The sequence below is a fragment of the Sciurus vulgaris genome (genome assembly GCF_902686455.1).
Source record: "Sciurus vulgaris genome assembly, chromosome: 3".
NCBI classification, from domain to species: Eukaryota; Metazoa; Chordata; class Mammalia; order Rodentia; family Sciuridae; genus Sciurus; species Sciurus vulgaris.
Genome location: NC_136463.1, coordinates 38,232,899 through 38,256,920, shown reverse-complemented (window position 1 = coordinate 38,256,920; position 24,022 = coordinate 38,232,899). Strand labels below are relative to the sequence as shown.

At 38.1% G+C, this 24,022-nt stretch overlaps 1 protein-coding gene and 1 pseudogene across 6 annotated transcripts in view; both read left to right on the top strand.

Annotated features, from left to right (window-relative positions):
• The first annotated feature begins 391 nt into the window (after window positions 1–391).
• Window positions 392–12,315, top strand: LOC306657573 (small ubiquitin-related modifier 1-like; annotated as a pseudogene). Its single transcript, XR_013767013.1, has 2 exons — window positions 392–532; window positions 11,954–12,315. The product of XR_013767013.1 is annotated as a small ubiquitin-related modifier 1-like (transcript).
• ACACA (acetyl-CoA carboxylase alpha) overlaps window positions 402–24,022 on the top strand; it is a 273,697-nt gene continuing 250,076 nt past the window's right edge. For 4 of the 5 annotated variants that reach the window (XM_079132070.1, XM_079132069.1, XM_079132077.1 and 1 more), the window contains exon 1: window positions 402–532. In XM_079132070.1, the coding sequence (XP_078988196.1) occupies window positions 495–532 (38 nt within the window). In that variant the 5' untranslated portion in view covers window positions 402–494. The remainder of the gene's footprint in view (window positions 533–24,022) is intronic. The other variant, XM_079132074.1, reaches the window with a different exon arrangement.

The following is a 24,022-nucleotide window of genomic DNA, read 5'->3' as shown; positions in this document are numbered from 1 at the left end:
GCGGCCCCGCCCTCCGCCCCTCTGCCCCCTTCCCCGTCCGGCGCCCGCGGCCGTTCGGGTGCTTGAGGACTGGGATGATGGGGCTGAGACCTTTGCCTGACTGTTGATTCTGACTAATAATCACTTTTCCCGAGTGGCGCGTGGCCCGTTGCCAGTGGCTTCCTGTTGGTGTGCCGTTTGGTCCCCTCCGGAGCGCGGTGAGGCAGGCCCGACTGGTGCAGTCTCGTTTGTGATAACATTCCCACTCCCACCCCAGTGGCAGCCAAAGAAATTGAGGCTGAGGCACCGCGCCCCAGGACAGCGAACCCGGCCGGCACTCCAGGCCGGTCCCAGCCCCTCAGTGCCACTCTTGGATTAATCAGACTGAATGGCTTAAGGGGTGAAGAGGGCATGTTTCGTTTAGATGCTTCTGGAACATCGAAATTGTCTTCTTTGGAAAGAACCATCCCCTCTTTGGGATTCAGAGGCCCAAATGGAGGTGCAATGATGAGAGGATGTGGTGGTCCACTCTGATGTCATTCTTGAGGGCTAGGTATGTCCCAACATCTCTTATTACTACTACCAGTGATTATTATAGTAACTACCATTTGTCGAGGATTTATTGCATGCCAGGCATTTGTACAAAGCAGGTTATATATATGATCTCATTTAAAGCAACCTTATGTGATAAGCATTATTATCCCCACTTTCCAGGTGAAGATAGGCGCTGGCATATTTGGACTCACACTGCTAGGAAGTGTTGGGGAAGGGGCTTCCAGCTATGGTTTATCTTAACCGAATACTATTTATTTAGAAGTATGCCTCTGATAAACTCACCCAACCTTGTAGAATTCATTTAAACTTTCTGCCTGTGAGCCCCTTTATTCATTTTTTTTGTATGTAATACAAGTTGCTTGTTTAAAAAAAAAAAAAAAACTCATGAGCAAAAAATGTGAAAACCACCTCCCACCATATTAAACGGTTAATATTTTGATTTATGCCCCTCCAGTCATTTTCCTATGCATCATTTAAATAAATGTGGGATATTTTACATTTGATGTACCCTAAAAATACATTTATTCACTCATTTGACAAATATTTAATGAGCAGACACTATTCTAGGTGCTGGGAATTCAGTAGTGAGCAAAGCAAAGGCTCTACCTTATAGAGCTCACATTATTTGGGGGAAGATTGACAAGTAGTATACATATTACTAAATAATAGATAATACCAGTTATGTGGTTTTGTGGGAAAACAAATCAGGATAAAGGGATAAGAGTGATGCAGAAATTCTTTTAGTTAGGGTGGATAAGAAAGGCCTCTGAGCAGAAACAGCATATAAGCAAAAACGATCATTTAATGTGAAAGGAGGCTAAGTGAATTTCTAGAGGGAAACTGTTCTATAAAAGAAACAATAAATGCAGTGCCTGGCATAGGGATTTGTTTGGAATGGAGAAGCAAGGAGATCAGGCACCAGAGTGGCACAGCAAATTAGACAAATAAGATGAAAATCACAGCCAAGGAGCCAGATTATGTACCATCTGGTAAGCCATGGTTGGGCTTTGGATTTTATTTGAATGTGTTGCCATGAAGATTGAAACCAAAGGAATAATCAGATTTACTTTAAAAGGATCTCTCTGGCAGTGGTGTGGAGAATGGATGATAGAAACGTCAAAATTGCATTTTAAAGCATCATTCATCCTTTTACACAGCAGTTATTTAAAAATAACTTGTTAATTCTGATGTTTCACCTATACCTTTACATTCACTCTCAATTTCTCCTGAAAGTAGAGTTAGAGCCAATTACTTAGAACATGTTTTTCCTGTATTTATCATGTAAACAGATTTTTTTTTTTAAGTCTGACTGGTGCATATGCCCAGATCTGCACGTCATTACTATCAACAAACTGAAGTCATCAATGTTGTACAGTTGTGGAATAAACAGTCCCACATAATATCCCAGTCTGTCCATTAAAAATATAGAATTCAAATGTTTGGAAATTACCCTCCCTCTTCAGTTGATTTTAAGCCTTCCTTAGAATTAATTCTAAGCCCAATTTAGTCAGTGTGCTTAAGAAAGATGGGATAAATTAACATGCACACTAAGAGGGAGGATAACACCTATTAAGGCAGTGCTTTTTTGGATTTTTGCCTTAAGCAATGGAGTGATAGTGGCATCACTTACAAGGCCAGGTGAGGGGAATGGGAAAGGCCAGCTAAAGAAAGACAGATTTGGAGGATAAATAAATTAAAGTTCTGCTTTGGATCTGTGTTTTGCCTTTTAACTGGAAATGACAAATGAGACTGCAGCTCAGTGGAGAGGTAAGGGCTAAAACTACATAATTATATATAATTGTTTATTGGTCTGTGACTTCCCTAACAGAGCCTGAGGACAGTGTCTTTTCTTAGTAATATCAACACCCAGAAATGAATCTTCAACAAATATTTTTGAAATTAATAGATAAAGGCAAAGGTATAGATAAAGTCACTTAGGCAAAATGCATATAAAAGAAGTTATGCACTCTGCTTTCTCTGGAGGTCCAAGTACCTGAACATGACTTACAAGTAGGGTGACCATAATACCTGATTTCCTTAAGCAGTTCCTTGTTTACAACCTCATCTGTCTCTGTATAATTATTAATATTTTCTAGGCTTACTCTCAAAAGTGCCTCAGTTGTGGGCCGGGGGTATAGCTCAGTTGGAAGAGTGTTTACCTTGCGAGTACTGAGGCCCTGGGTTCAATCCCCAGCACCGCGCAAAAAAAAAAAAAAAAAAAAAAAAAAAAGTGCCTCAGTTTGTACCATGAATTTATGTTTTATTCTATGTAGAAGGTCCTTTGGGATCTACCTTCTTCGTTTTCCTTTCTCATCACTGCCCCATCTTATACTCCATTCTCCAGCTAGACTGAACTTGCTCCATTTATCGTATACACTCTTACCTCCTAGCTTTCTTTGCCAAAGTACTGCGTACCTCAACTTGGGTACCATTTCCTCTGGAACACCTCTTCTGACCACCACCCCCAAAGTCTTAGTTAAGTAGACCTCTTGCATGCTTCCAGTGCACTCTATTTAATTTGTCATAGTCTGTCATAGCAAAGATGACTACATTTCTTGTTACTTTGCTAAACATCTCTATAAGGAAATCTGAAAAAAACACCTTTTGCCCTCTTTAAGCCAAAAATTTACATTAAGAATATCCAAATCTGGGCACTGTGGAACATGCCTGTAATCCCAATGCTCAGGAGGCTAAGACAGGAAGATCATGAGTTCAGAGCCAGCCTCAGCAACTCAGCAAGGCCCTAAGCAACTCAGCATGATCCTGTCTCTAAATAAAATACTAAAAGTGCTAGGGATGTGGTTCAGTGGTTGTGTGCCCCTGGGTTCAATCTCTGGCACCAAAAAAAGAAAAATAAATAATAAACTTCAAAAAATTTTTTTTAAATTCCAGATCAGTCCATTTGGGACCTTTTTTCCCCCAGTTTTTCAGGTTGACAGAATAATCATACCTATATATGTATTTTCGAAGATTTACTCTCAGGACAGAATAGTAGCACATTCTCCAAGTACTTTCATTATTAACTAACCGAAGAAGCCAATTTTTGAACTAGAAATCCAACAAGGAAAATTGTATCCTACTGTAAGGCTCCACAACATGGCTGCCATTATCTGAGAACAAAATAACCCAAAAGCTCCTCGTCAACTACTAAGATGCTGCAGTTAGAATGAAAAATAGTTTCTGAGCCTCCCTGCGGATGACAATAGTACTGTCACAACTAGTTCCTTCCTATATCCTAAATGCTGACTTTACAAATTTTATGTCATCTCATCTTCCCTATTTTTCATATAACCGATACTGTTCTATGTAGTTTGGTATGCGTATGGATGAAAATAGAAAGTTACAAGTCTGAATGTTCTTCTAGGCTTCAACTTTCTCCCCTTTAAACTCTGAGATATATCTCATTAGTGTAAATTAACTAGAGATTATGTCCTGGAGCAGACCACCTTTCCAACCCTAGGGACTCTTAAGGCAAGAATCCTTCCTGTGATAGACTCAGTGGGAAGGGACTTGACAGCACAAAGGACCTGGCCCTCCAGGGTTACAGCTTTTGGGGTTCCCACCGAAGGCACTCTTGCAGAAGTCCTTCCTTATTGAGTCTTTCTTGCCTTTGCTGCCACCTCTTAGATTAAGGAGCATTGTTTTCTGCCTGCCCACTCCCCCATCCACTCCCTCCTCATCCTTTTCCCTTTGTGGCCATTCTAGTCAAAGGAGTTGGGGAATCAGTGCTGTACCTGACTCCTTTTCCTGGACTGCTCGTAGAACTTGATCCCCCTGCAGAGGCAGGGTTGAAGCATCTTCAGCTAATCTACTTAAAAGAATTTGCATATAACTATTTCTCCACATGATGGCCTACATGATAAGTTTCTATATAAGTAAGAGGCGCTCTAAAGATCTTGAAGGTGAAGAAGAGGAAAAAGAAAATTGTGCTAAAGGGCCCTACTGCATCCTACTTTATGATGAGGAAAAACAAGGCTGAGAGAGGTAAAACCACTTACCCCAAACCATTGAGTTACTTTATAACACAGCCCATATTAAAACCCTCACAGCAAAGAAAACAGTCAACAAAGTGAAAAGAGAACCTACAGAATGAGAGAAAATATTTGTGAACCATACATCTGATAAGGTGTTAATATCCAAAATATTAAAAAAAAAAACTAAAACAATAGCAAGAAAACAACATCTTTTGAAAACACTCAAGCACCTGAAATGACATTTCTCCAACCAACAAACCAACCATAGAGGAAGCTGGGGATATAGTTCATTGGTAGAGCATTTGCCTCGCATATACAGGGCTGCAAAAAACAAATGGGCGGGGCTACAGCTTACTGGTCTGGTGCTGGTTCAATCCCCAGCACCACGTGAAAAAAAATAAAAATGATGTTACTAATTATCAGGGAAATACAAATTAAAATTACAATGAAATATCACCTCATAACTGTTAAGAGTGGTTATTATTAAAAAAAAAAAAAAAAAAAAAAAAAGAGGCTGGGGAGATAGCCCAGTTGGTAGAGTGCTTGCCTTGCAAGCACAAGGCCCTGGGTTTGATCCCCAGCACCCCACAAAAAAGGAAAAAGGCGCATTGGTGAGGATGTAGAGATAAAGGAAACTCTTGTATACTATTGGTGGGAATATAAATTCATTCAGCCATTATGGAAAATAATATGGAGGTTCTTTAAAAAGTTAAAAATAGAACTACTGTATGATTCACCAATCCCACTTCTGAATGTATATCCAAAGGAAATGAAATTAGTTTTTTGAGATATCTGCACTCTCAAGTTCATTGAAGCATTATTCAGAATAGCCAAGACATGGAAGCATCCTAAGTGCCATCGGTAGATGAAAGATTAAAGAAAATGACACATACTGGGGCTGGAGTTGTGGCTCAGTGATAGAGTGATTTCCTGGCCTGTGTGAGGCCTTGGGTTTGATCCTTGGCACTGCATATAACTAAATAAATAAAATAAAAGATCCATTGACAACTAAAAAATATTTTAAAAAAAAAAGAAAATAAAATGTCACATACACACAAAGGAATACTATTCAGCCTTAAAAAGGAAATCCTGTAATTTGTAACAGTGGATCGATTTGGAGGACATTATGCTAAGTCAAGCACAGAAAGACAAATTCTGTATGATCTCACTGGTATGTGAAATCTAAAAAAGTCAAGCTCATAGAAGCAGGTTACCAAGGGCTGAGGGAGCAGAGATTGAGGAGATATTGGCCATAGGGATAAATTTCTAAAAACATTTTTTGTTTTTGTAGATGGACACAATACCTTCATTTTTTTATTTTTGTGGGGTGCTGAGGATCGAACCCAGTGCCTCACAAGCACTCCACCACTGACATATACCCCCAGCCTTCACTGACTTCTTTCTCATCCACATGAAAGCACAGATCAGTCTCATGGGTTACCAGACTTTGGGTAGAATCTCAAAAGTTTGTTGAACTGAAAGTGTTCTAGGGCTGAACAGGTTTGTTTTTCAGAAAATTTAAACATGCCTGCTCAGCAGCTTAGCTGCATACTTTCCAGCCTGATACAGGGCCTCCATCTTGTGACTGTCAAAACAGGCTCCCAAAGTATTTTGCATCATTTGGTGACAGTCTATACTCTTTTGCAACTAATAAATACCCAATAAATGTTCAAAATATTTGTAAAGAAGCTGGCCTAGTTTAATGTAATTGCAAAAGCATGGGCTTTGAGGCTTTCCTAAATTTGAGCCCTGTCTCCACTCCTTATCACTCTCAAGAATTTAAGCAAGTTATTTTCTTTTCCTTTCTTTTTTATCATCATATGTAAGATGAAAATAATACCTAATTCTTAAGAGTTTTGTAAGGATGTGATTATATATGTATAGTACCTAGTTCATAGCAGGAGTCAAACTATTAAAAATATATATTAAAATAATAAGGTATTTTAAAAGATGGGGACCGGGATGCAGCTCAGTGGTTGCCTTATAGACAAGGTCCTTCATTTGATCCCTAGCACTGCAAAAAATTAAATAAGATACAAATTTTTTAAATATTTAAAACGATCGTTTTAATTCTTGAAATGCTTCACAGGATAACCTTGGGACTTATATAAAGATTGTTCTAGGCTACTTTTTTTTTTTTTTTTTTTTTTCTCAGTGCTGGGGACTGAACCTAGGGCCTTATGCATCAGGAGGCAAGCACTTTACCAACTGAGCCATATCCCCAATCCTAGGCTACATTGACAAGGGCTCAGCACTAGAATCTTTTCATTATTTGAATCAGGAAGCCCTACCTCCTGGAAACCTATGTTTCCAGAACAGGCAATTAAACAGATTTCTTTAGCTGCCTGCTTCTTTAGTTTCTTTCTCGCTACAAAAAACTAAATGTACATTATCTCACAGGTCACAAGACAAATGTGTAACTGCAGTCTAGGATGGGTAAGACAGCTTTGCCTCCAGAGGAGAAAAACTCAGGAGCAATGCCCCATTTAATTAATGTAAATAGTAAACAGACTTCTGTATTATGAGCAATTAACTATAAGACTGCTCTTGGAGTACAGAATACTTTACTATTGTAATCAAATAAAATTTACAAGGTTAATCTGATGCATATTTAATGATATGTGTAATTGTTATGTTGCTGCATTATAATTAGGCCTTAAATGTTAAGCTGTCTACATAAATGAGTATAATTGGTTATTTTTGCACAACCAAACACATTTTTTAGTTTCATGTGTTCATTTTATTAATTTTCTGGAATCTATAATCATGTCAAGAACAACAGTTTTTTTCAAAAACTCTTTACTATTTAATCATGAACTCACACAAACACACTCTTCAAAATGACACAGCAGGGTTCCCCTCCCAACTCTGTGCTAGAAATAGCTACCATTCATGTCCTTTGTGTGTATTCCCCCATCTTAGTCCTTAAAACTCCCGTTAAAGGAGTGGTGTCACTCCCATTTTACTGATGCAGAAACTGATATTCAGTGAATGTAAGCAGGTGGCACAGTAGAGATCCAACCTTCTATGCCAACCCCTAGTAACTGCTTTATACAACTTTAAAAGGTAAAATGGAGCTGGACGTGGTGGTGCATGCCTGTAATCAATCCTAGGGGCTTGGGCGGCTGAGGCAGGAGAATCTCAAGTTCAAAGCCAATCTCAGCAACTTAGTGAGGTCCTAAACAACTCAGCTAGATCCTGTCTCTAAATAAAAGATAAAAAGGTCTGGGGATGTGGCTCAGTGGAAAAGAGCACCTGGGTTCAATCCCCAGAACCAAAAAAAAACAAAAAACATGGTAATGGATTTCAGCAGAAATGTATAAAATTAGGAGATTGACTGATTCTCAGAAATAGAATGTGTATAGCATATCCAAACGGAGAACAAGTAACCTAAAAGAAGGAGGGGCTAGGCAATAATGGAAGAGTTGGAACCTGTCGAAGCTGTCTTAGTGCCCTTTCAAGGAAGAGAGCCTTGGCCAGTGAATTTCAAGAATTATTGCCCTCATTATAGCCTACCAAATTATAAAGATACCAGCCTAATGCCATGAAATATTTTAATTGTAGAGTAATTCCTCTTATTCTGATTCCTTAAAAACTTATCATTACAGGGTTAAAGTAGCATTCTGAAACCTTTTAATTTTTTTGAGATGGGGTCTCAACTATTATCCAGTCAATCCGCGATCCTCCAAAGTAGCTGGAATTTTAAACATGCCATTGCACAACCTAGCCATGCCATGGTTGCAATTTTTTTTTTTATCATTGCCATCCATAAAGACCGTTTTAGACAATTGTCCCCCACTTTGAAGTTTTAATGCCACAGATATACCATGTCTGTTTATATGTATTCACACACACACTCGCACATGTACTTTTGTACATAAAAAGAGTAAGAGATTTTTTTCTCTTCAAGAATAAGACTTTATTTCTCCCCCATTAAAAGTGTTTGGTTTAAGTGATGATGCATGAATAATATAGCTTCCTTTGCAGACCTACATTTAGGTTCAGATATTCTGGTTATGCAAAGGATGGAAATTTTGTACATATGGCAGTTATATTTCTCACTGTAAACTCATAAATATTTTCTGTACACATGACAATTATAGTTTTCATAAATTAATAAATTAATAAGCTTACTTATGAGCTTGGTTAGGGTGAATCTGTTCCTAAATAATAGGCTAATCTCTATATGTAGAATATTTGGGTTTTTGAAACTATAAACCAACCTGAGAGACCTTCTATAAGTCCTCCTCCAGAAATATCATTTTACTTGAAATTTCTAGAGCATTCTTAATATTTTCATTTTTTTACTCAGTGAATATTTATTGAGCTCTACTGTAGACAAGGACTGTGTCAGGTGCCAGGGATTAAAGACTAATAAAACAGGCTGCCTTCAAGAGGAAGCACACTGTCAATGGCAGAGATAGATAGGAACATACGCAATTACAATACATGATAATATGTGCTCTAATAGAGATGTTCTAGAGACACTGAAGGCTTTAAGAAGGAATTAGTCAATTCTAGAGGGAAACAAGGGGTAAGCCTCTGGGAAGTAAGAAGTTAATTCTTGGAGAAGAATGGGAAAGACATTCCAAAGAGAAATAACAAATTATTCAAAGACCCAGAAACATAAAATATCATGGTCAGTTTTATCTTTGTGATTGAAGAACAGAGAGAAAAAGCAAGGAAAGTCACTGTACATGCAGTAGCACAGATAGAGGTCAGAGCAAAGAGGGCTTTGCATAGGGACCCAGTGAAGCATTGAATTGGGGCTTGATATAACTAACGTTAGCTTTAGAACAACTTTTGCCAATGGTGGAGTGCTCCTGTAATCCCATCAGCTCTGGAGGCTGAGGCAGGAAGATTGCAAGTTCAAAGCTAGCTTCAGCAACTTAGTGAGGCCCTAAGCAACTTATCAAGACTATGTCCCTAAATAAAATATAAAAAAAGATCTGGGGATGTGGCTCAGTGGTTAAGCACCTCTGGGTTCAATCCCCAATACCAATTAAAAAAAAAAAAAAAAAAAAAAAAAAAAACTACCTCTGTCAGTGGACAGTGGTGTAGACTGAGATATGGATAAATGAAAGGGTAGGAATTATAGCAGTCCAGGTAGGAGATGATGAAAGCTCAAACTAACACTGTTGAAATGGGGATGGGGAAGGAAAAAATGCGCTTAAGATGTTTAAGAAGTAATTAATTAGCTGGACTTTGTGATCCCAGCAACTTGGAGACTTAGGCAGCAGGATTGCAAGTCTGAGGCCAGTCTCAGCAATTTAGTGAGACCCTGTCTCAAAAAAAAAAAAAAAAAAAAAAAGCCCAGTGATGTAGCTCAGTAGTAAAGTACTCTGGATTTATTCCCCAGTACTGGAAAGAAAAGGGAGGAGGGGGGACAAAAAGGAGAATAAATTAATTAGGGGAGAAAAGTAATGTGTTAGAATTAAGGTTAATTCTCAAATCATCTTGGTTGACAGGGTGGATAATGATACTATTCACCCAGAGAATGGACATAAGGCAAAGATCACACTTGAGTGGAAAAGAGCAGATTTTGTTGTGGGTATGTTGAGTTTAAGGTGTATGTAGGATATACAGGTGATATTCAAACACCAAGAGAGATGGCTAGGTCAGAGATTAAAAGAGTAAGCAAGAAGTTGATGGGAACTCTGAAGCCATAGCAGAGTATGAGATTGGCTGAGCTTGTTAAGTGGGAGAAGACAGAAGAAGGATGAAGAATAGAAAATTGCTTGACAACAATAGGCAAAACACAGAGGAAGGGTCCGCAGTTCAGAAAGGAAGTAGGTTTGAGAGAAGTGGCAGTAAAGTGGGAGGCAGGAGGCAGAGACGATGGTGAGGATGAGGATGATTTCTGTGATCTGATTAAACAAAGCATTATTCCCTTTTAGGCCCTAAATAATTAAAAATATTATGGTAGGGCTGAAGTTGTAGCTCAGTGGTAGAATGCAGGCTTAAACATGCACAAGCCCTGGATTCAACTGCCCACCCCCCCCACACACACACACAAAAGTGCTTCCTATGTAATTTAAAATAAAAATATAAGTTATAAAATAGGTGTAAAGGGAAGTACAACAAAGTTGATTTTTCCCGTGATCATCTCCTTGATTATATCCTCCTCCTAATTATTATTTTTTCAATTTTTATTAGTTGTTCATGAACCTTTACTTTTTGTATGCGGTGCTGAGAATTGAACCCAGTGCCTCACATATGTAAGCAAGTGCTCTACCACTGAGCCACCACCCCAGACCCCTCCTCATTATTTTGGTCCATCCATTTTGACAAAGTACATATTTATTTAACAGTAATCTGAGAATACATCAAGGAAAATGAATTAGTCAATAGTGCCAAATATTGCAAATGTCAAAGATAAAAAAGTACTTATTAGGGTGTTGGAATTATAGCTCAGTGATAGAGTGCTCATCGTCTAGCATGCAAAAGGTCCTGGGTTCAATCCCGACACTGCAAAAAAGAATTAATTAATTAAAAATTACTTGATTGGAAAAAAGAAAAAGTACCTACTTTATTAGCATATGGATAGACAAGCATATTAGTAAAACAGAATAGAAAATCTAGAAGTAAACTAAAATACATACAGAAACTTAGTATATGATAAAAGTGAGCTCGTCAGTAAATGATGTGGACAATTGGATAGCCATCTGGGAAAAAAATAATCACTGTATATCTCACACCAGGATCAACTCCAAAAGGATTAAATATTTAACTAAAAATTTAAAAACTAGACAGGTGTCATGGTGCATACCTGTAATACCACCTACTTAGGAGGCTGAGGAGGAGGATCACAAGTTCAAAGCCAGCCTGGGCAACTTAGTGAGACTGTCTCAAAAAATAAAAAGGTCTAGGGGGAGGTTGTGGCCTTTGGTGGCACACAACTGTAATCGCAAGCTCAAAGCCAGCCTCAGCAACTTAGTGAGTCCCTTAGCAACTTAGGGAGAACCTATCTCAAAATAAAAATAAGTAGAAAAATGAAAAGGACTGGGGATGTGACTCACTGGTTAAGCATGCCTGGGTTCAATCTGGGTACAATAAAAATTTTAAAAAGGGGCTGGGGATGTAGTTCAGTGGCAGAGTGCCCCTGGGTTCAATCACCAGTACTGAAGAGGGGGAGGGACACACACACACACACACACACACACACACACACACACACACACACACACATCTCCTGCAAGAATGAAAGTACTAAAAAAAAATAAAAATAAATAAGAGGGAATTCATTTGTAATTTTGACATGGGGAGGGAAAATCCTAATTGTGGTTCAAAGTGAAGAAGGCATAAAAGCAGAGGTTAACAAGTTGGCTACATAAAACTCAGAATTGCTACAGAGCAAAAGTCTCCTTAAGTAATATTGAAACATAAATGGAAAAAATTGCAATGACATTGCAAAGGGATAATCTTCTAATAAAAAGTGCTTCTAGGTAAACCCCAGAACCAGATTCTGCCTACCTGGGCACTGTTATGTACAGACCCCCTAGGTGAAGCCACTATCACCATGTCTGACCCGGAGGCAAAGTCGTCAACTGAGGATTTGGGGGATAAGAAGGAAGGAGAATACATTAAACTCAAAGACATTGGGCAGTGGTGAGATTCACTTCAAAGTGAAAATGACAACACATCTCAAGAAACTCACAAGAATCCTACTGTCAAAGACAGGTCCAGTGAATTCATGCAGGTTTCTCTTTGAAAGTCAGAGAATTGCTGATAATCATATTCCAAAAGAACTGGGATCCTGGAGGAAGAGGATGTGATTAAAGTTCATCAGGAACACATGGGTGTCATTCAATGGCTTAGATATTCTTATTTTTCTTTTCTTTTCCCTCAATCCTTTTTAAAAAAAAAAAAAGTTCTTTAGTAATATGGTGTTCAAAATGGAATTGAAAACTGGCACCCATCTCTTTGAAACAACTGGTAATTTGAATTCTTGTGCTTATTTTTCATAATTGTTTGTTTTTCATCATGCTGATTTTTGGTGAGCATATTGCCCTCTCCTTAAAAATTATACATGTACAAAGAGGCTACCTCTTTCATGACTGCATTTTCAGACTGGTGGTGATAAGAAAGATCTACCAATGAGTATCTATAATGACTTTCAGAAGTTCTACTATGTGTCTTTATTCCTGGACTGTGACTTTCAGTGAGAAATGGAAGTTTTTCATAGAACTGAACTGTGGAGAAATTACCTTTCCTTCACTTGATGCTGCTTTGAAAGTCTGAGGATCTGCACCAAAAGAAGAATATTAGCTTTGGAGTCAAGATGACATACATGGTGAAAATATGACTACAAAGATGGATTCATAAAGGAAGAGCATTTTAAGATTAAAAAAGAAAAATCTTATCAGAAGATCTGAGAAAAGTTTTAATCTTCATTAGCAGCTAATAAAGTCATTCATGCAGAAGTGTATACAATAGAACACTGTTCCTTTGGTTTTATTTTTACTTGTGACCTGGACTGTGGTACCAGCTTCATTAACATAGATGATATTTGTAAAAAACATTAAAAAGGAATATCCAGGAATAGATAAGAAATCACCCAATCAAGAGAAACATCAATGAAACATCAACTAGAGCTTAGGAGCGGTGGTTAAAAGCATAGAGATTTGTTGGAATCCTATCTCAAGTCACTAACTCCATGACCTTGGACAAGCCTCTGATTCTAAATTTCTTCATCTGTAAAATGCAGATAATAATTGTAGCTACCTCAGAAGGTTGAAATAAATAACTCTTGTTAAAAGAAGGAAGGGTACAGAGAAATAGGTTCTAAATTTTTGGTATTAGAGAACCTTAAAGCAAAGAGATCCTGGGAAAAGGATCAACCTAATCCTCATCTATCTCTTCTTTCATTTAGGGCAGTTATTTACAAGTCCCTTCAAGTAAGATACAGCCCTAGGTCTACAGATATAATGAAAGTAAAACTGATGTGATAATTGCCCTCAGTGTAGTTTACCTCTAGATCAAAGACAGGCATCAATCAAATACTGTGGAAATACATAATTACAAATAGATGAATACCATAAAAAACTTATACTATAAAAAGGTATATAAGGAAGCTGGTGTGGCTGAGGTAGAAGATTGCAAATTCAAGGCCAGCCTTGGCAATTTATTAAGACCCTGTTTCAAAATGAAAAGGATTAGGGATGTAGCTCAGAGGTAAAACACTCCTGGGTTCAGTCCCTAATACCTCCCCCAAAATAAATAAAAGGACAGAAAGAGAAAACATAATAGGAAAACCTGATAGAGTTTGGAAGGTCACATCAAGGGGGTGACTATTGAACCAAACAGTAGTTAAGGTGGGATGAGGGAGTCGGAACAGTGTTCCAGGCAGACAGACACAGCCCTTGAAGCAAGAAAGGACACTGGTCCACTATAGCTGAGCACGGAGTGCAGAAAGAGAGGGGAGAGGAACCTAGAAAGAGATAGGTTAGATAATCTAGTCTTGGCAGTCTTCTGAGGACTTGGGACTTCATTCTGATAGAGTGGGAAGTCCCTGAATGGTTTAGAGCAGAAGAGCAACAAGATCAAATTTTGCATTTTGAGAAGTTCACTCTGGTGTGAACTGTGTGCAGGCAGGAGTGTGTGGGGAGACAGATGTAGAGGCTACCCTTTCAGGCCAATGATACATTCCCTAAACCGACTTATTTCCCTGACACTACTTCAGCAGAAGATGAAATGTGCATCAAATGTTAGCTATTATCTACAGTTAGAGGTAAAAGGCTTAAAATTAATCCACCAGGAAGAATGAGTACATTGGAGTGAAAGGATTTCATTGAAGCAATTTCATAAATCAGTTTTCTTTCTAGACAGGAGGAAAAAGCATCAGGAGTGACTATCACAGCAAGGAAAAGAGGTTGCCAGACTCCTAACTGTGACTGCTGTGGCACACAGTACCTTGCCAAAGTTTATCTTCACTGTGCTTTTTCAAAAATGTTGGGCAAGGGTACTTTATAGCTTATTCTTCCAAGTTTTGTGCTTTCTGTTTTGATGGGATCTTGCTATAGGCAAGCCAAGCTTGAGGCCAGGCTGGCCTCAAACTCTTGGGTTTATCAAGTGATCCCCCTGCCTCAGGCCTCCTGAGGAGCTGGGAGTAAAGGTGCTTGACACCACACCCTGCTACTCAAAGCTTTCTAAAGGGAAATAGTTGTGCCAAGGATGTAGATATTGCTGCATCTTGCAATTCTTTTTAATACTGTGGAGTCTTCATAGATGTCTAGGAAAATAGTACCTAAATAAATTGATTTCTGAAATTGAACAGGTGCATGACTAAGCTGACTTAATTTCTGAGTAAGGCAATAACAGATACTAGTCATTTTTTGAGGGGGGAGGCATACTGGGGCTTGAACCCAGAGGCACTTTACCGCTGATCAATATCCCCAGCCCCTTTTTAAAATTTTGAGACAGGGTCTCAGTTGCTTAGGGCATCACTGAGTTGCTGAGGCTGACTTCAAACTTGTGATCTTCCTGCCTCAGCCTCCTGAGTTGGTGGATTACAGGCATGCATCACCACACCTGACAGATACTAGTAATTTTTGACAACTGCTTTCTTCTCTTGCTGCTATATAGAATAGAATAGGCTGGGCTCAGTAACACACACCTATAATCCCAGTGGCTCGGGAGACCGAGGCAGGAGGATTGCAAGTTTGAGGCCAGCCTGTAAAACTTAGTGAAACTATGTCTCAAAAGAAAAATTAAAAGAAGTGGGGATGTAGTAAAGAACTCCTGGGTTCCATCAGTTCCCCTGCCAAAAAAAAATTGAATAGGGTTTGAATGTGTTGGCAACCCAACTCCTTCATTTTGTAATGTATGTACTGATAAAGCAGAGTTCTTCAAAATGGAGACCTTTATTCATATATAGAAGCTAAAAAATGTTGATCTTATAGAGGTAAAGAGTAGAACAGAGATACAGATGTTTGGAAGGATAGGGAAAAGGGGGAAAGGAAAAGGATGGATATTAGGTATCAAATTACTGTTAAGAAGAATAAGTTCTAGTATTCTATAGCATAGTGGGGATGACTATAGTTAACAAATCACTGTATTTCAAAGTAACTAGAAGAGGATTTTGAATGTTCCCTATACACGCAAATAAAAGGTCAATGGAAAGGTGATGGAAATTCTAATTACCCTGATTTAATCATTATACATTATATAATGTAATGAAATATAATATATTCCATAAATATGTACATATTATCATATGTCAATTAAAGGTAAGAACAAGTTATATGAGACCTTGAAGGTTTCCTAAGAAATATGTTTTGTATTTGACAGTGCTAGAGATTGAACCCAGGGCCTCCTGCATGCTAGGCAAGTGCTCTACTACTGAGCCACATCCCCATTACTTTTACTTTATTTGAGATGGGGTATTACTAAGTTGTCAAGACTGATATTGAACTTGTAATCCTCTTACCTCAGACTCCCAAGTAGCTGGTATTACAGGCATGCATCACCCTGCCTGGTTTATGGGAGGTTTTTGGTTGTTTTGTTTGTTTGCTTGCAGTACTAGTGACTGAAGCCAGGGCTCTATGCTACTGAGCTACATCCTGAGCCCTTTTTATTTTTTTATTTTGAGACAGAGTCTTGCTAAATTGCTCAGGCTGGTCTCAAACCTGCAATCTTCTGCCTTGGCCTCCAGAGTCACTGGGATTACAGGTGTGTGCCTCTGTGCCCAGGTTAAGCTTGGTTTTGTAGGATTTTAGGCATAAGAAATCAAAACCTTTTTTTATGACCCAGCTATCCCACTCCCCAGTTTACACCCAAAGGACTTAAAATCAGCATACTATAGTGATGCAGCTACATCAATGTTCATAGCAGCTCAATTCACAATAGGTAGATTGAGGAAGCAACCTAGATGCTCTTCAGTTGACAAATGGATAAACTGTGGTGTATGTGTATATATATATATATATATACACACAATGGACTATTATTTGGCCATAAAGAAGAATAAATTTTGGCATTTGCTGGTAAATGGATGAAGTTGGAAAATATCATGCTAAGTGAATAGGCCAAGCCCAAAAAACCAAAGGCCGAATGTTTTCTCTAATAAGTGCATGACAATGTATAACAATGGCGGGTGGCAGAGGGAAGAGAAGAATGAAGGAACTTTGGATGGTGTAGAGGAAAAAGGGGTAGGAGGGGGTGGGGATGGAAAAACAGTAGAATGAAACAGACAGTATTGCCCTATATATATATGTGTGATTACATGAATGGTGTGAATATACATTGTGTACAACCATAGAAATGAAAAGTTGTACTCCTTTTTTGTAGAATGAATCAAAATGTGTCTGTAAAAATAAAAAATATTTTAATTAAAAAAATTAAACATAGAGTTACCATATAAAACAAAAGAATTGATAGCTTTTTAAATGCAACCATGGAAATCAAAATGAAAACAAATTCGTGGAGCCAGTGGTACTTCTAGAACCTTACAGCCTAACAGTTTTTATTTCCTTGTAAATCCACACTTTGAGAAATAGAGTGTTAGAAATATACTTTAGATTGTAGCATGTTTCATGGACAAAGGATTACTGTCTAGGAGTATAGCCAGTATTGTACAATGAAAAGGCTAACAATTCATTCAACATCCCTAGCAAGTAGAGAAATGCAAATTAAAACTATACTGAGATTCCATCTCACTCTAGTCAGAGTGGCAATTATTAAAAATACGGGTAACAGTAAATGTTGGAGAGAATGTGGGAAAAAGGTACACTCATACATTGCTGGTGGGACCTCAAATTGGTGCAACCACTCTGGAAAGCAGTATGGAGATTCCTCAGAAAACTTGGAATGAAACCAGTTTGACCCAGTTATCCCACTCCTCAGTATGTACCCAAAAGACTTAACATCAGCATACTATAGTGATGTAGCCATATCAATGTTCATAGGAAGCCAGTTCACAATAGCTAAGCTATGGAACCAACCCAGGTGCCTTCAACAGATAAATGGATAAAGAAAATATGGTCTATATACACAATGGAATATTACTCAGCCATAAAAAAGAACAACTTTATGACTTTTGCCAGTAAGTGGATGGATCTGGAGACCATCATGCTATGTGAAATAAGCCAATTCCAAAAAACCAAAGCCTGAATGTTCTCTCTGATACAGGGATGCTAATGCACAAGGGGTGGAGGAAGAATAGAAGTTCAGTAGATTAGACCAAGAAGAATGAAGGGAAGGGAAGTGGGAATGGGAATAGGAAGGACAGTAGAATGAACTGGGACATAACTTTCCTATGTTCACATACAAATGCACTACCAGTGAAACTCCACATCATGTACAACCACAAGAATGCAGTCCTAATTAGAATAAGTCATACATACTACTCCATGTATATACATCAAAGTATACTCTATTGTCATGTATATCTTAAAAATTATTTTAAATGATTAACAACTCAGTAGAAAAACAGGGAGCAGTTAAAAGTATGCAAGAAAAAAATCTAACATCAAATAAACATATGCAAAGATACTCAAACTCACTCTTAAGGAAGAAAATATTGGATTGCGAAAAAATTAAGTCTGAGATTTCCAAATTAGGGAGAATGTGGAATGTGGGCACTTTATTGCTTTTGGTTCTGTATTTGGTACAACCACTAGGGAAAGCCATTTGCAATCTAGTAAAGTTGAATATATATATATATTGAATATATATATATATATATTTTAGGATATATATATATATATCCTAAAACCCATGAACTGTACTCCTTAGCATATGTCTTAGACATAAATATGTCCATGAATATTCATTGTAGAAGAAATATACTATTATCTGATACTATCATATGTGCAGTTTATGAGTCTTTGAACTGTGTCTCTTCCATAGAATGTTTGATTCTTCTAGAGGGCAGTAAGGGCTTTACCCTCTAACCTGAACTTTTTATTCTTCTTTTCCAATACATTAAGGAGTAGTCATGACCTGAATAGATTTTTTTTTTTTTTTTTTTTTTTGGTGGTGGTGCTGGGGATTTGAACCCAGGGCCTTATGCTTGCAAGGCAAGCACTCTGCCAGGTGAGCTATATCCCCAGCCCCTGAATAGATTCTTAAAGAGTCCTTTGGATATCTTATTCAGTGGAGACCATAACACCAAACCTCTAAACATATCGTTTCCATCCTAAGTTTTGGTAAATGGGACTTAAAAATAGAATGAAATTTGGCTATTATGATTTTTTTCCCATTGAGGCAGTAATTCAGGCTTCATATTTGTCATGATTTATTTGTGTTGCATTTATTAATTCCCATTACCATTTTTCAGAGAATTCAGTTATCAGATTCAACCACTGGGTGGCGCAAATTCATGAGTCCAGGGAAAGTTCCTAACTTTCCAAGTTGCATCTGTTGCTACACTGTACCAAAGGAAGGAGGGTTAGGTAGAAGAAAAGAATAGCGCACTCCTTAATTCCAGTAACTCAGGGGGCTTTGCAATTTAGCAAGGCCCTATCTCAAAAATAAAGAGCTGAGGATGTGCCTAGTGGTTAAGCAACCTTGCGATCAATCCCTGGTACCAAAAAGAAGAAAAGAAAATATTTTTTGGACCTGAAGTTTCAATGTAGACTGGATCAAGTTCCATAGATTGGATGATTGGTAAGTCAAGTTGTTGAGTAAGGGAAAGAAAAAGATAGAAAAAAAATGTTGGAATAATAAGGTAGAGGAGAAAGAAGATATATAAAACTGGAGAGACAAGAATATAAATCTAGAGAGACACATTCAAGTGTTACAGTATGAGTCAACAATTACAATATGGGTCAACACTGATTTATATTTCCCTAGCAACCCATGGCAGTTTTTAAGTTAAAATAGAAATTACTTCATTCTCTTCTAGAAGATCATTATGCTATCCTTAGCTTCCATTTCATGATGTGACATTATCATCATATGATTTGTGTCTACTATTAATATGATGCTTTGTTCATAGAAAGTAACATAGACCAATTAATACAGACACTTACAGCTTCATGAAGAACTGGAAAATGTGCACAAAAAATAGCCACTCAAAGAAACATGAAAGCCATTGTGTGTATTCAGGAAATGGAATCCTTTCTGAGAATGGGAGAGGAGAAGGGGACCATAAGACTCTCTTTGGCCCCTAATCATAAACACATAAAGCAACTCTCTCTTCAAAAATGACTGGACATACACATAGAAAAAAATGCTCTAGGTAGAATCTGCTGGACAGTGTTTAAAGAGGGTGTAAAATAAGAAAGGGTAGTTGGAGGTGGAGAATGATTAGGGCTGACGCCAGCCGTGCGCCTACCCTTGCCTCCACAAACCTAGGGGAACAGAAAAGAAAGGATGCTAATTGCCTGCTCAGGCCTTTCAGAAATCCAGAATCCTAGGTCACTTTGATTTTTGAGATCACAGTTATATCTAAAGAATGAAGAATGGCAAACAGATATAAAATTGTTATCTATTTTACGTATTTTTTTTGAAATCAAGGAATGCTTTTAAAACACACTAATGTGGCTATTAATGTCATTCAGCACTAACTTCAAAAGTTTAAAATGGAGATTTTTGTGAATGTGCTTCTCTGCCTAAGCAATTATATACCTTAAACTCTGGACCTATCAAAAAAGTTTTGGGGTGACAGATGGTTTGAAAAGGTAGATGGACTTCCAGTCCCTTCTAAGACTTGAAAATAAACACAATAAGTATGTAAATTAGAAATATGGTAATAACACATTAACCAAAATGGAGGTCAGGTTAAAAGTAGTAAGAAAAGTATGACATTGTGTAATATGTCTTTTTATCATATCTATATATTTATAGACATTTCTATAAAGAAAGATATCAGTGTCAACACAGTGGTTATCTCTGGAAGGAGAGATTAGGTATAACTTTTAATCCTTTATATTTCCATTATTTTCAAAAAAAATTTTAAAATGAGAATGCACTTTAATAATCAGAAAAACAAAGTATGACAAGTTTGTAAGAAAGAATTTGCAATAAGAACCGTACACTGCTGGGGAGATAGCTCAGTTGGTAGAGTGCCTTCCTCGCAAGCACAAGGCCCTGGGTTCAATCCCCAGCACCGCAAAAAAAAAAAAAAAAAAAAAAAAAAGAACCGTACACTTTGCAGAGGAGTAATTGGCACTTATATAGAAATAGTGTTCTACTGAGTTGGGGTCTGTAATGGTGACACCAAGAATTGTGCCTGGCTCTGAAATAGCCTGCAGACTGAAGCTCACATCCCAAAGTCCCCATAGGAACTCTCCTTTCTGCTCTGCCATCTCTTTGATCTCTTAGTTTTCAAGACTCTCCACTGGTGAGGGAATACAGGATTCAAAGTTGTTAACTGATTAGGGAGTTAGAAAATTCTCAGGGGGATCTTGCTTTCCCATGGGAAACAGAGGTTCCCAAAGCAAAATACATAATTTTGACTCTGTCAGTGAATATTTATAAAAAAAATCAATACAAATATCCAAATTATACTATTGCAGAAGAGTTGATGAGCATAGACTTTGCCACAGGTTTCATCTTCTGGGAAATGTTATGTTTCCAGATTAAGGGGCATTCGGCTGTGGTAGGTGAGGCAGGGAAGTGTGGGGATGAATGTAGGCATTGATTCTAGACCAAGAGCTTTAATAATCCTCCCTATTGGTCCTGGGAAAGAGCAGGCACTTTCCCCCTATTTAATGGTCAAACTAAGTAAGAGGTGATAGGATAAACTTGAGGTGATGTTATGACTCAGTGGCAGGGTCAACTAATATACTTATTTATCCAAAGGCCAACCCAGCGTTCAGTCCTCTCAGTCTGCCATATGTTCCAAATGTGCTCTGTGGATCTTCAGAGGTTCTTTAGGGCTTCCCCAAAACGTGACATCACCCATGCTTTGTGTCTGTTCTGTTTCTTCCAGGTTCAGCTTGTTCCTCTGCTAGTACAGTTTTGAAAATCACTTTTTGGACAGTACTTGAAGTAAAAAAAAAAGAAGAATACAATTCATGTATGGCTTCTACCAGAGAACTAAGAAAACAGAATTACAGAGAAGCAGGCACATTTCACCAAAATGAAATAGTTTCAAAATCTTATGAAAAGAAGTAGGATAACACCCGCCTTTCCCTTTTCCACTTAAACACTGCCTCAGGATCATCTGTTTCTACTTTCTCACCAAACTGTTGCTTAAGCAGGTCAGACTCCACTCACAGCTGTGCCTGTCATCATCGTAATCTTTCTGCTCTGGAATCCTTATCCAGACTGTATGCAGCTCAGTATTAAAACATACTATCAGACCCACTTTAGGAATTCTGGATTGTGAGGAGACTTCATTGAGTCTGCAGTCCCTAAAGGCCCTTGGGAATGACTTATGAGGAGGGCTTTTGGAATGGGTAGGTTCATGTTCCCTTCACCAGTGTGTTGATAGCCAATGCAGTGGCAGAGGGTAAATCTAACCCTGTGGACATTATTCTAGAAGTGCAGGAAGCTAGTTTGTAAGCTCATTGACAGCCAGTGAGCAGGAAGTCAGCTATGAGGATAACAGAAAGGGTTGGGATGTGTGCCACACTGCCAGCTGCCTTGCCCAGTTCCTTGGAGGCTATGTGTAAGTCTTTTGTCAAAGAGAGCAATAAGATCCATTCATAGTGCTTAGAGGGAAGGCCTTTTGTTTTCATTTGATGGAATGGAAAGATATCCATTTTCATGGACATCCAAAGTGAAACAGAGGCTTGTGGCTAGTCACTAGCAGTGGCATGAGGGCAGCTGCTCAGTCGAGGCTCTTCCTTCCCTCACCTGGCAGTACTGATTATAATACCCCCCATGAAGATATAAATGTAACACTGGCAAGAATTTGCCCATGTTGACTAATAATAGGGTGGAAACAGTATAGAAGAAAACAGTGTCTTCATTCAGAGCAGAACTTTTCAAAAGTATGTCTGATGAATTATAGCAATCCCTGTAGTTTTCTTCGAATTTGGTGAGTTAGGAATGTCTTGTCCGACCTAGAGATTGAAAGGAAATATGAAAGATAATGAAAGATGCAAAGGAATATTTCTTCATATGTCAACAAAAGGATTGCTAAGTACAAAACCTCATATAATTCCAAGTGCACTTCATTTTGCCTCTTTGATACCCAATAATTAAACAAAGGATGAGGAAGGTGCACATATGAATGAGAACTATAGCCCACTAGTAAAGTACATTCCCCACTTGCTTGACCTATTTGTCTTGAATGGAAAAGGCCCTGTGTGTGTGACTGTGTGTGTGACTGGGTTGGATCCCAGATGCTTTAGGGATTCTATTTCATTCCTTGAATCAGGCTCAAACAATCTCAAATTGTTTTGAAAAGAGGCAGAGATTTGAACAGAGATTTTTGGGTCTGGCCAAATTTTTTTTTTTTTTTTTTTTTTTTTTTTTTTTTTTTGCAGTGCTGGGGATCGAACCCAGGGCCTTGTGCTTGCAAGGTAAGCACTCTACCAACTGAGCTATCTCCCCAGCCCTCCAAATATTTTTCATAATCTCATTCCATGCTCACTATAGTTGACCCCAGTCCCCATCAAATTTTCAAAGTGCCTATTATACTGTTATGAACATAGTTATGATTTTTAAGCAAAGATTTTTCTTTCCAATTAGACTGTAGATGTCTTTAAAGCAGGGAAACAGACACACAGGTGTTCAGTAAAATTTTGTGGAATAGATGAATGAGTCAATAAATATTAGTGTAGCAATTTTAAAAACCTGGATTCTAGTTCTGTTTCTACCAGTGTGTGTGACCTTGAGAAAATCACATATCCCCTCCAAGTTTCCAATTAAGTATCAGTAAAATGTAGCTACCTGTCCTGGCTACCTCCCAGGATTTTTGTGAGAAACAAATGAAGTTATATGTATAAAATTGCTACCTTATTACTGCTTTTATTTGCTTTTCATTTAGTAACCTATTATGTTCATAGAAGTTTAAGCCAAGTAGCTGCTACCTCTAATTCTGAACTAGGTGTCGTAGTTCCCTTCAAGCCTATTTCTCCCAATGTTCAGTAGAAATGATAATGTGGATTAAAGAACTAAGATACACCATATTATAAAATCAACTAATTTGTTTGGAATTATCATATAATATTAGAAGAAAATATTAACCTAGACCAGAGTTCACCAACAAATTGGCAGTGGGTGCCTGTTGCACTGTGATAAGAAAGATTCCGATGCCAGGTCTGAGTGGAAAGAGTGCTGTGCTTGATTATCAATACATGCACTTGATGTAGAACGAGAGTATATATACCATCCTAAACTAGATAATCTTTGAGACTATTATCAATGCTGTCAATCTACAAAAGTGGACACCTTGTTTAATTTTTAAAGTCTGTTTGCCTTAGGGAGCACTGTTGATATCTTGGAGAAGGTGCCCGGCCATATCTAGTATTGAAAGGCCAAGTCGATTCCTGGTAGGAAATGTATTTAAAAGCATCCATGCTGCCTGAGCCCGTTGTATGTCTGTTTCAACCAAAGGGCACTACTAATTTGTAATTGTGTCAGGAAAGGAATAAGGAAGTTGCTATGCCAAATCTTCA